This window comes from Spermophilus citellus (assembly GCF_964194105.1).
Source record: "Spermophilus citellus genome assembly, chromosome: 3".
NCBI classification, from domain to species: Eukaryota; Metazoa; Chordata; class Mammalia; order Rodentia; family Sciuridae; genus Spermophilus; species Spermophilus citellus.
Window position 1 is genome coordinate 29,620,083 of NC_138184.1, and position 13,624 is coordinate 29,633,706.

The following is a 13,624-nucleotide window of genomic DNA, read 5'->3' on the forward strand; positions in this document are numbered from 1 at the left end:
TTTGGGTTTTTAATTGTCTCTAAGTGTAGTAGAGTTTCTACTTATGATTTCTTAATTTCCACAAAGTTGTGGATTTTCCACTTTTACTTTTGTCTTTGATTTCTGACTTTATCGTGGTGTGGTGAGAGAAGATAACTTCTATGATGTTATCCACCTTTTAAAATCTGTTGAGACTTAACTTATGTCCTAACATGTGGTTTATCCTGGGAAATGTCTTGTGTGCACTTGAGATCAATGTGTATGTTTTTGTTGGTTAGAGTGTTCTATATTTGTCTGTTAGATCAAGTTGGTTTATTGAGCTGTTAAAATCCTCTGTTTCCTTATCCATTATTGAGAACGAGAATCCAGGAGTAAGAGTTCAACTTTGTTTTAATGTCAAGAATAGGACATTTGAATCTAATTATGGAGTAACTCTGGAAATCAGATTCTTCCCTACCCTAGGGTTTGCTGTTTTTGTTGCTTTTGTTTATCATTTTTTATTTTATTGATTATTATAGATTGTCTTTGTGCTAAGAATTAGGCTCAGGTGTAAACTTAAGATCTTTTCAGATCTTTTCTGAGTCTAAGCTTTTCCCTGAGCATTCTGTGTCACTTTTTAACTTTTTCTTGATGTACATATGTTTTCTTTTACTGTCCTTGTCTTTAATATTTGACTTCCAAAAAGTGAAAAAAGGAAAATGAGTGAAGGTGGCTAAGAGTGCTAGTCCTTTAAGTCCTCTGAAAGTCACTTCAGCCTTAGGGTGAGGGGATTGCAATAATGGGGAGAGCTGAAATAGCAATGGCTGTCAACCTTTGTCTGCACCTCTATGATCTGTAACAACAGTGATGAGAACACAAAGCCTCACTGTTTCGAAGACAAGATCCTTTTTGCCTACCTTTGCTTCACAATCTGTGCACAGAATGCTCTACAACTGCTTGCTTGGAAGCTAGGAGTGGAGGATGGGTAGTTGCTACTGTGTGAAGAGTTGGAATTAATCAAACTTTACCATCCAAACCATTACCTGCAAGTTGAAAGCCTTCATTGGTCTCCAAAGTAGTTAAATCAGATAGACTGCCATTGCAATTGTTCTCTAGATGAGAAGACAGATTCTGGATGCTTCCTGCTCCATTATCTTTCCAGAATCCCCCAATAATATCTTATAGCTCAAAGATCTCATTCAGAATCACACATTGCTTTCAGCCATCATGTTTCTGTTCTTCAGTGTTCAATCTTTCCTTGGCTTTCATGACCAAGGCATCTCTGGAGGTCAGAAACCAGTTATTTTGTAGTATTTCATTGTAGTATTTCATTCAGTTTACATATATCTAATGTTTCATTTTTGGTAGTGGGGGTTTTGGGGGGGTTTGGGTTTCTTATTTTTTGTTGTTGTTTTTCTAGTATTGAGGATTGAACCCAGAGATGCTTGACCACTGAACCATATCCCCCAATCCTTTTTATTTTGAGATAGGGTCTTGCTAAGTTGCTAAGGCTGGCCTTGAACTTGTGATCCTCCTGCCTCAGCCTCCTGATTTGCTGGGATTATAGGCATGTGGGACCGCACCCACCTGTTTTCTATTGTTTAGAATCAGGTTATGCATTCTTGCATCAGTCTCATAGAAGCAATTGTGTATTCTTTTCATTGCACCCTACGAAATAATATAATTTCACAACTGGTGATATTAACTTTGGTCACTTGGTTACAGCGGTGTTTAACAGGCTTCTTCACTGTGAAGTTACTTTTTCTCTTTTAATCAAGAGGTGTTTTATCAGAAAATACTCAATGTAAATATCCCTGCACTTCATTAAATTAAAATTTTATTTATTTAAGAACTTTTGCCTGAGCTGGGTGCAGTGGCTCACGCCTGTAATCCCAACAGCAGGGAGGCTAATGCAAGAGGATCACAAGTTTAAAGCCAACCTCAGCAAAAGGGAGGCACTAAGCAACTCAATGAGACCCTATCTGTAAATAAAATACAAAATAGGACTGGGGATGTGGCACAGTGTTTGAGTTCCCCTGAATTCAATCCCCAATAGCAAGAAAAGAAAGAAAGAAAAAAAGGAATTTTTTCTTGGCATGCATGAGGCCCTGGGTTCTATCCCCATCCCCACCAAAAATAAATAAATAAATAAAAGAATTTTGGGTGTACTTATTGATTACTATATGTACTATAGTTTCCTGTTATATTCGGTAGGGTTTTTTTTAACAATTATTTTTTAGTTATAGGTGGACACAATTTCTTTATTTTTATGTGGTGCTGAGGATCAAACCCAGTGAGTCGCACATGCAAGGCAAGTGCTCTTCCTCTGAGCCACAATCCCAGCCCCTCAGTAGGTTTTAATTTGTAACTGTTGTTATTTATTTTGATGTTCAATTGGCCTTTGATATGAGCAGCAAGACCCCATTTAAGCTGGTTTTGGGTGTTCTTTGTTCACATGTCCCCATCCTTGCATTCTGTCATAACAAATGTTGTATTGCTATAGCTTTAATCTGGAATCAGTCATTTCTCAGAAGATACATTGTTGCTTTTAATGAAAAGCAATGTTTAAAGTCTAGGGTCTGAATACTAGTATACTCTCTGCTAATGGGACATCACTATTCTCCAAACCTCTCAGTGGCCATACCTAGGGAATATATATATACATTAACTTAACTTCTCTGTTTCTTGGAATACCTATCAACAGCCATATGTTTACGCCAAGAGCTTCAGTTCCATTGTAGCATTATGGTATTAATTCTAATTTCTTTCTTTTCCATACTGATAGCCCCTTTTCTGACAGGAAGAAACCTAGCTTCCATTATCTTTAAGTAAATATTGTTTGGTCAGTCCTCCTGTATGTACCCAGTCTTCATCTCCACTACACATCCTCACTTATACAGATGAACTCCTCATCCTTCTGGCCTCTGCCATTCTACCCTCACCCAAAGCCGTGGATGCCAGTGTCATTACACTTGGGCTCCAACAACTCACACCAAATTGCCACTCCATATGCACAATGAGCTTCTTAACTACTTGGGCTCTGCAAACCTGTACTTTATCCTTACTCTGCTCAGGAATCTATGACTTCATGCCTGATGGTTTATAATTTTGATTAATAAAAAAATCTTTATTTGTTTTTTCTTCATTTGTATTTCCTTGATCACTAATGAAGTTGGGGAGTCATGTCCAACTTCTCATGTCAAGTCACTATATCACAAACATCACAAAGCCAAATTTATGATACCTCAGTAAGACTACCCTCTTATTGTCTAATTCTCATGTCTGTTTCTAAAGATCATATTTTCCATTTGTCAAAATACTTCTTTGGAAACTATATAACTGAAACATTAAGTAGATATTTTCTTATCTCAAGAACATTACTACTCACAGTATAATGCTTGACGAACTTCTGAAACATAGGCCACCATTTTAAGTTCTGTAATTACCTTCCGAAGATGCATAAGCCCTCAGTTAAACCACAGAAATGGTTGTTCCAAGCTTCATATAGCACTTGTCTTCATTTATTGTATATTTTCATTTTATTCACAAAAATACTACCAGCATTGTAGATGTGCCAATATCTGTCAGAAGAATACATGGAAAATTAATATTAGTATGTTTACTATATTCCAGGCCCAACTCCTAACCCTAACCCCAGGAGGTGGATGCTATTTTCCCATTTTACTAATGAGAAATCATCCTCAACATAAATAACTACGTGTCCCATCCATACTGGAGGGTAAGAGGCAGAGGTTTGGTGAACCACAAAACCTGTGTTCTTCGCACTTGACCCCAGTGCCCTACTGTGTCAGAAAAGGAAAAATTTAGTATCTTTTTTATATACCTTTATTTTATTTTATTTTATTTTTTTATGTGGTGCTGAGGATCAAACCCAGTGCCTCACATGTGCTGGGTAAGTACTCTACCATTGAGCTACAACCCCAGCCAAAAAATTTATTATCTTAAGATTATGGCATTTGGTGTGATATAAATAGTTCAGTTTGGTAACAAATAACTTATGTGGATTCTCTGGTGGAAACTATTTTCCTTTCAATAGTCTGTCCAGACTTCTACATATCAAGTAATTTCTAGCAGTCTGCTTTGAGCAATTATAAACATCCTTTCATGGAAAAGTCTTCCTTTCAAAAGCATTTTCTTGTGAATTGCATTAATAATCCTCTGACACCTGTGAGAGTTTGATAACTTAAACTTACTTTTTTTTTTTTTTTTTTTTTTTTTTTTTTTTTTTTTTTTTGATGGTGCTGGGATTGAACCTTGGGCTTGTGCATGCAAGGCAGGCACTCTACAAACTGAGCTATATCCCCAGCCCTGATAACTTAAAGTTTCTAGGGTGATTTTTGTGGGATTTATGAATGTGTATATTTATCCTAATGCCGTAGTTCTTCTTAAGTCAGCAGTGTTGTAATATTGGTGTGTAGCATGCTCTGTGGTGATTTTATTACAGAGGAGTTAGGAAACAAGTGAGTCTGTGGCATAAGCTCAAGCCACTGCCTGGGTCCTGCAGTTAAAGGAATTAAGGAGGAACTCTGGTACTTTCCAGTGTTCTAGTGCAATCTTTAGATTTTCTTAAAAAATGGGGCTGGGGTTGTGGCTCAGTGGTAAAGCGCTTGCCTAGCATGTGTGAGGCACTGGGTTTGATCCTTTGCACCATATACAATTAAGTAAACAAAATAAAGGTATTGTGTCCCCATCTACAACTAAAAAAATAAAATAAAATAAAAATTTTTAAAAATGATTCAAAGCACTATTCTGATTACTTTAACACTCATGAAATCCATGAGTTCATACTTAAGCAAAAGCAAATCAAAACTCCTAGGAAATCATTGAGTTCACCTCTTTACTTTGAAACTTGAAGAAAAATATATTAAGCATTTATTCTTTTTTCTATCAAATTGTATTTCACTGTAATCGAAATAGCTCTAGTTAATAAAGTTACTCTCTGTGGAAAAATTCTAGTCTATGGAAGGAATATTACGATTAGATAATTACCATTTTTAACTCTCAATAAAGTCATTAATTGAGCAATAGTCACTGTGCAAACCATTAATTAAAAGGTTGATGTTGATGGGGGGGGGGACTTTAAAATGATGAGATCAAGTTGTCACCATTTAAATCCAGTGATCATTATTAGAATCACTAAAAATAAAATACCCAACATAGAAAAACCTCTTGGCATGACAATATAGACTTGCGTACTGAAGTAAAAGGAAGAGACATGTTTGGATTTACTTCAGGAGAAAGGAGGGGAGAAAGAAATAAGAATAGTAAGATCATGGTAATTATTAAATCTGGATAATGAGTATATGGGAGTTCATTACACTGTTCTTTCAAGTGTTTTTATTATAAAAAGTGTTTAAATAACATTGCTGTTTGGGGTTAGGGTTAGGGTTAGAAAATTACTTAATATTTTTTTTTTACAACCAACATTGATTATATCTGGGTTTCATATTATAAAATTGTCACCCCCATTCTTGTAAAAGTGAGCTATTAAAAAAAATTAATATTATGTTCTTTTGACAGATCTTTCCCTAGACCATTCTGACCTAGTTGCAGAGTTGTTGAAGGAACTCTCCAACCACAATGAACGTGTAGAAGAAAGAAAAATTGCCCTCTATGAACTCATGAAACTGACACAGGAAGAATCTTTCAGTGTTTGGGATGAACACTTCAAAACAATATTGCTTTTATTGCTTGAAACCCTTGGTGATAAAGAGGTAAGTGACAGAATATATAAACCTGTCTGTCTGTCCTACCTGTCTCTTTTTAGATTGCCTATTAATCAGATACTACACATGTTCAGAAATTGGGAGGATGAGTCTATTCTGCTGCCATCCTCTGTGTGAAACTTTTAGCATAAATTACTTTTTATTCTAAACCAAGGAGCTCAACAGTTTTGAACAGTTGACAACAGTAAAAAAGAAAGATTACAGACTGAATTCTTGTAAGAAAGTACAGATTTATTTTGCAAATATGAATTACTTGTTCAGAAGTAAAATTTCCTATATTAGAATGATATTTTTTTACAAATATAAAAAGCATGATGTGAATTTTCCATTAGATATTCTAAAATTATTTAAAATGCTACATACTTCATGCAGATATCTACAGATTTTGTTTCTCCAAAATTAAGTGTGGAAGTTGTAGAAATTGAAAATGTTTCCAGATATGGTGGCATATGCCTATAATGCCAGAAACTCAGGAGGCTGAGATAGGAAAATCATAAGTTTGAGGCCATCCTCAGCAATTTAGCAAGGCCCTGAGCAACTTAGCAACAACCCGAATAAAAGATATAAAAAGGGTTGGGGATGTGGGTCAGTGGTAAAGTGCCCTTGTGTTCAATTCCCAGTACAAAAAAAAAAAAAAAAAGTTAAAGATTGTCTATCACTATCACATAAAATATTAAAAACATTAAATGTTTCTTCTTAGCCTACAATCAGGGCTTTGGCACTAAAGGTTTTAAGAGAAATATTAAGGCATCAACCAGCAAGATTTAAAAACTATGCAGAACTGACTGTCATGAAAACGTTGGAAGCACACAAAGATCCTCATAAAGAAGTAAGTTATGGACTGGGATAATGGCTCAGTGGTAGAGCGCTTGCCGAGCATGTATGAAGCACTGGGTTCAATCCTCAGCACCACATAAAAATAAATAAAATAAAGGTATCATGTCCATCTATAACTAAAATATACATATATATAAAAGAAGTAAGTTATCTGACAGTTAAATTATGATTTTATTCAAATTTTATTGCATGAACCATGTAAACTTTGCATTAAAAGTACCCTTATTAATTGTTTCCTTTTTATATTCAAAGTAATACATGATTAAGATATAGGCCTATGGGCTAGGCTTATAACTCAATGGTTGAATGTTTGCCCATCATGTGCAAGAGCTTAGGTTCAGTCCCCAGCCCTGGGGGAAGATGCAAGCATATATTTTTTCTATTATATGAATTATGATAATATTATGGCCTTTTCACCTAAAATTGGACAGTTGTGAGAAGTACCTTATCTGATTTTGTTTTCAAAGCTAATGAATCAAAGGTAAATGCAAGAGTTAAAACTATAAAATTCTCAGAGAAAGTGGAGGTCTGAATTTTTGTTATATTGGATTAGGCAGTAGTTTCTAGATATAATGCCAAATGCAGAAGAAACCAATGGGAAAAAAAAAAAACAGTTAAATTGGATTTTATCAAAATTTAAACTTTTTAGTGCTTCAAAAAACACTATCAGGCCAGGTTTGGTGGTGCATGCCTGTAATTCCATTGGTTCTGGAGGCTGAGGCAGGAGGATCAGAGTTCAAAGCTACTCAGCATTTTAGCAAAGCACTTAGCAACTCAGCAAGACCCTGTCTCTAAATAAAATATAAAAAGGAGGCTGGGGATGTGACTCAGTGGTCAAGCACCGTTGAGTTTAATTAATCCTTGGTACCAAAAAGAATTTTTGCAGACCATGTATCTAATAAGGGACTAAGAGTTGTAATGTATAAAGTACTTCTAGAACTCAGCAGTTGAGGTTATTAAATAATGAGTAGGACCTCACTGTGTCCAATACAGGGAACTTCATTCACATTGCAGTCTAAGTAAATAGAGCCTCCACACCCTAGCAAGACTAGTGCAGTTTAAAAACGACTCTAGCCAGGCATGGTGGTACACACCTGTAGTCCCAGCTGCTCAGGAAGCTGAAGTGGGAGGATGATTGGAGCCCTCAAGTTCCAGACCAGCCTGGGCAATATAACATAGACTCTTTCTCAAAAAGTAGATAAAAAATAAGCACTGCTTTAGCCAAGAGTAAAAGGACACAGAGGGGGGGAGAATGGTGAAATAAAGCCCGGTGCATTTGTCATACAGCTTCAACAGTTATTGCCATTTGCTACTCTGTTTATATTTACCCTCACTTATGTTTGTTTACTACAGTATTTAACAGTGAACCTCAAATATCATGACTTAGTAAATATTCCTAAAGTTTATACTTCTGGGGCATACTACAAGATTTTAAAAATTACTTCCCGGTTTAATTTCCTCTTTGTTTTAGGTGGTGAGATCTGCTGAGGAAGCTGCATCAGTATTGGCTACTTCCATTAGTCCAGAGCAGTGCATCAAAGTGCTTTGTCCTATCATCCAAACTGCAGATTACCCAATTAATCTGGCTGCAATCAAAATGCAAACAAAAGTGATAGAGAGAGTATCCAAGGAAACTCTTAACCTACTTTTGCCAGAGATTATGCCAGGCTTAATACAGGTAAGCAGCAAAGCTTGAAAGAACAAGGTATGGTACATTTGTGAGCTATTTGAGGCACTTTTCAAGCAGCACTAGTGGCATGACCAAGCCTTCCTGCTACCTGTGATGTTCAGGACAGTCTTTCCATAACTAAGGTTGTCTCAGTAAGTGGGTGGTATGGATGTGGTAACATATACATAACATGAAATTCACTGCCCAACCATTTTTAAATATATGATTTAATGGCATTAAATACATTCTCACATTTGTATAACCACCAGTACTGTCCATATTCAGAACTACTACTTCGTCCCAAACCAAAACACCATATCCATGAAGTAATAACATCCCATTCCTCCCTCCCTCCAAGCCCACAGTAATCTCTCTTCTACTTTCTGTCTCTAAAATTAATCTATTCTAGATTTCTTTATATGTGAAATTAAATGTTTTTTTTTTTTTCTACTCTCTGGCTTCTTTCATTTAACATGTTTTCAGGGTTCATCTATGTTATAACATGTATCAGAATTTCCTGTCTTTTTATGGCTGAATAACATACTACATTTGTTTATCTGTCCATCTGTTGATGACTGTTTGGATTGTTTCCCTTTTTTTTTTATTAGCATCAATATACAGTGAAATTCCTCATAATATCTTCTTCTACTTACATGTGTATATCTAAAAACAGAATTTCTAGATGTTGCCCCATTTCTCTCCAAAGTAGTTATACTAATTTAACAGTCATAGATAGAATATCTTTTTGTCTGTATGTACACATCCCCATGTATATAAGCACTTTAGCAAAAGTAGGATAATATTTTATAATCTGCTTTAACTTAGCTATATATTGTGAACTTTTTCTACCCAAAGAATAATATTTTACAATGTAATTTTAATTGCTGGCTAGTATTACATAAAGTATATTAAAAACTGTCCTAAGCCAGGTGCGGTGGCTCAGCCTATAATCCCAGTGACTCAGGAGGCTGAGGAAGAAGGAGTCCAAGTTCAAACCCTGCCTCACCAATTTAGCGAGGTCCTAAGCAACTTAGCAAGACCCTGTTTCTAATAAAATATTTTAAAGGGCTGGAGACGTGGCTCCGTGGTTAACACCCCTGGGTTCAATCCCTGGTAACAAAAAAAAAAAAAGAATCCTAAAGAAAATTAATCATTCATTTCTTTGTACATCTATAATATTATATTTGTGGCCTTGTCCTGAACTTACTACTTAATAAAATAAAATTCAGATCTCGTTATTTTTTATCTATGTTTTGGTACTAAGCACAGAGTTTATGTAGTATATATATTTCATAAATATTATGGCTACTGAATAAATATTTATAAGATGAATAACTGAGAATACTAGCAAAAGGTTCTTGTAACTGTAAGTGATTGTAAATATCTTATTTTCGCTGATCAGCTTGGTGCAAAAATCTTATAGTATACATGATTATTGGGAACCTATCTGAAAAAGCAGAAGAAATCAAATAAATTTAAATTTTAGCTTTTTTTCCTATAAACCATTAATATTGAGCTTTCTGGGTATTAGGGCAAGAACAAAGAGAGGCAAGAGACAATAATAATATAGTTTCTGAAGGTCTCTAAATTTTTTGACCAAAAAAATCATCTCACTGAGACCTAGGATTGTATATAAAAAAACATGAAAACATCTTTGACACAATTAGGAAAAGATATCTTAGTGAACCCCCAAATATAAGCAAGCAGGGAGAGCCAAACCATCACCACCGGTGGGTTCCTCTGGATCCTAGTAGTTTTGAAGAGTATGAAGAAAATCCAAAAGTTAACTTTTATGACCCTGGAGCCAGAGAATCACATAAATTCTTGCCTCTAAAATAGAGGTCCCCATTCTCAGAGTGCTATCTGAGTAAAAGTTATGGTGGAAGCATAAATGCAGACAGGGAAGATTATGCTGGGATGTTCTGAATCCTCAGGGCTCTTTGAAATACTTTGCAAAGTAGCTGGGTATGGTGGTGCACACCTATAATCCCAGGTACTCACAGGCTGAGGCAGGAAAGTTGCAAGTTCAAGGTCAGCATGAACAACTTAACAAGACCCTGTCTAAAAATAAAAGGACTGGTAATGTAGCTCAGTGATAGAGAGCCCTGGGTTCATTCCCCCAGTATCACCAAAAGAAAAAAAAGGGAGAAAGAGAGGAGAGAGAAGGGGTGGAAGAGAAAGACAAGGGAAGGAGAGAGAGAGAACAAGAACTAAATGAATTTAAATGAAAAGAAATAAATTATCTTCCAGAAAGAGCTCCTCACCTACAAAAAAAAATCTCCTTGAAGTAGAAGCTAAACCGAGTATCATACCAATACTATGGCTGATATAGCTTCATAGAAAGGCCATATTTTTAATACCTTTAGGAAATAAGAAGAGTCAGTTCTACAGTAGTAATGCACAAAAAGATTTTATAACAGCACTCCAACCCCTACATAGAAGACTTCTCTTAAAATATAGAATATACATAATCCCATTCCACTTACATGTAAATAACAAAAGGGTTGTGGAGTCAGGCCCCACAAAAAGGTACTTAGCCTCCCTTTCAACAAAGGAAGGAAGTAGTAGCCTGTAGGGTATCTAAAATATAGGTACACTAGAAAAATGTAGACACAAGGCAAATGAAAACCTAAACCGAAATTTTAGAAAACAAAGGGGTAAATGTAGGAAACAATAAAAGCTAGTAAAAAGCATGAATAAGTCCAGGCATGGTAGCACACGCCTATAGTTTCAACAACTTGGGAAGCAGAAGCAGGATCACAAGTTCAAAGCCAGCCTCAGCAACTTACTCCCTAAGCAACTTAGAAATACCTTTTATCAAAATAAAAAATAAAAAGGTCTGGAGATATGGTTCAGTAGCATCATATTTCAACATAATAAAGGCTATGTGTGACAGACCCATAGCCAACATCATACTGATTGGGGAAAGACTAACTGAAAGTATTTTCTCTGTAATCAGGAGCAAGACAAGGGTTTCCACTCTCATCATTTAGATTCAATATAGACCTTGAAATTTTAGCCAGAACTTTTGGGTAAGAAAAAGAGGGGGCAGGGTACAAATAACATAAAGAAGAAGTCAAATTATCCCTATTTACATATATGACTCTGTACTTAGAACTAATAAATCCGGCAAAGTAGCAGGAAACAAAGTCAACATTGAATAATTAGAAAAGCAATACCGTTCAAAAAATTAAAACACTTAGGGATAAGAGATAACCAAGGAGGAAAATGACCTCTGCAGTGAAAATTAGAAACCAGTGAAGAAAGAAATTGAAGAAAACACTAGACAAAAGAACCTCCCACGTCATGGATCAGCAGAATTAATGATTGTTAAAATGGCCATGTGAATAAAAGTAATCTATAGGTTTAATAAATTCATACTTAAATACCAATGACGTTCTCCTCAGAACTAGAAAAAAGCAGTCTTTTTTTTTTTTTTAGAGAGAGAGAGAGAGAGAGAATTTCAATATTTATTTTTCAGTTTTTGGCGGACACAACATCTTTGTTTGTATATGGTGCTGAGGATCGAACCCGGGCCGCACGCATGCGAGGCGAGCGCGCTACCGCTTGAGCCACATCCCCAGCCCTAGAAAAAAGCAATCTTAAAATTCATATGGAAGCAAGAAAGACCCCAAATAACCAAAACAATCCTGAGCAAAAAGTAATACTAGAGACCAGGAATGATGGTGCATGCCTCTAGTACCTGCAACTTGGGAAGCTGAGGTAGGAATTTAGTGAGACCCTATCTCAAACTTTAAAATATAAGAAAGGCTGGGGGTAAAGGCTCAGTGGCAAAGAACCCCTGGGTTCAATCCCTATTTCAAAAAACAAAAAAAAAAATTAAAAAAATAAATAATGCTGGAGGTATCACAATACCCAATTTCAAAATATGCAAGAGAGGGCTGGGGTTGTAGCTCAGTGGTAGAGTGCTTGCCTCGATGTAGAAAGCACTGGGTTTGATCCTCAGCACTACATTAAAGAAAAACAAAATAAAATAAAGATATTGTGTCCATCTACAACTTAAAAAATATTTTAAAAAATATGCAAGACAGCCATATCAACAAATGAACACCGGTTTTCTTGGTGTTAGGTACTTTAACACTGAGCTATATTACATTGTCCTTTGTTTGTTTGTTTGTTTTGGGGACAGAGTTCTGCTAAGTTTCTAAGGCTGGCCTTGAACTTGGGATCCTCCTGCCTCAGCGTCCCAAGTTGCTGGGATTACAGACATACATCCTCTTGTCCTGGAGCCATCCAGTTCTTGACAGAGGTGCCAAAAACATACATTACAGATAAGACTACCTCTTAACAAATGATGCTGTACCAAAAATCAACTCAAAATGGATCAAAGATCTAAATGTAAGATCCAAAACTTTGAAACTGCTTGAAGAAAGTTTAGGGGAAACACTTCAAGACATAGGCACAGGCAGTGACTTCCTGAATAGGTGTCCAATAGCTCAGGATATAATAGCAATAATCAACAAATGGGATGGCATCAAAAGGCCTCTCTACAGCAAAGGAATCATAATCAGAGTGATGAAACAGCCTACAGAATGAGAGAAATTCTTTGCCAGCTATTCTTCTGAAAAGGGATTAATATCCAAAATATATCAAGAACTCAAAATCTTAACACTGAAAAAACAACCCAGTCAGTAAATGTGTACATGAAGTGCACAGACACTTCTCAAAAGAAGTAAGAATGCTCCACACTTAGTGTGGAGCAATAGCCAAGCATATGACCTCAACCTGAGGAGGTGGCAGGAAGGCCATGGCAGTTTGCTGTGACACCATGGAAGGCAATAGGAGAAGTAGTGACAAAGGTTACTTGTATGCAGATTGGCTGGCATTCTGCTAACTGGTATGAACTCTCTGTCTCCTTTTTTAAATATGGACCCATGATATCTTGTTCACAGTATAGATGAGTTTTACCAACTGGAGCTAATAAGACCTGGGACAGAATTGAGCTAGCCTTTCTTACCATTGAAGGATATTGCATGACAGGAATTATATTTGGAGTAGTGAATGGTCTTCAACTAGGACTGAAAGAAACCCAGAACATGGCCCGATCCAAACCAAGATATGTACAGGTTTTTGTTTTTTGGGTTTTTTTTTTTAATTTTTTGTAGTTGTAGATGAACAGAATGCCTTTATTTTATTTGTCTATTTTTATGTGGTGCTGAGGATTGAACCCAGTGCCTTACACATGCTAGGCAAGTGCTCTGCCACTGAGCTACAGCCCCAGCCCATGTACAGATTTTATGTATGATGACTAACTAGGCAATGTGTATGTTAGGCTAATACTCTAGATTCTCTGGCTCTGCTTTCTAGTGCATTTAATGTTGTTATTGAGAAAACATGAAGTGCAAAATATGACCTTGACACTGTACCAGCCAGGACCATGATGGACATGTTG

General features: G+C 36.2%; 1 protein-coding gene across 28 annotated transcripts in view; it reads left to right on the top strand.

Moving 5' to 3' along the window:
* The window catches only part of CLASP2 (cytoplasmic linker associated protein 2), a 228,227-nt gene that overhangs the window by 205,527 nt on the left and 9,076 nt on the right, over positions 1 to 13,624 (top strand). For all 28 annotated transcript variants that reach the window (XM_081283484.1, XM_081283485.1, XM_081283481.1 and 25 more), the window contains 3 exons: positions 5,500 to 5,693; positions 6,406 to 6,534; positions 8,014 to 8,220. In XM_081283484.1, coding sequence (XP_081139610.1) covers positions 5,500 to 5,693; positions 6,406 to 6,534; positions 8,014 to 8,220 — 530 coding nt within the window. The remainder of the gene's footprint in view (positions 1 to 5,499; positions 5,694 to 6,405; positions 6,535 to 8,013; positions 8,221 to 13,624) is intronic.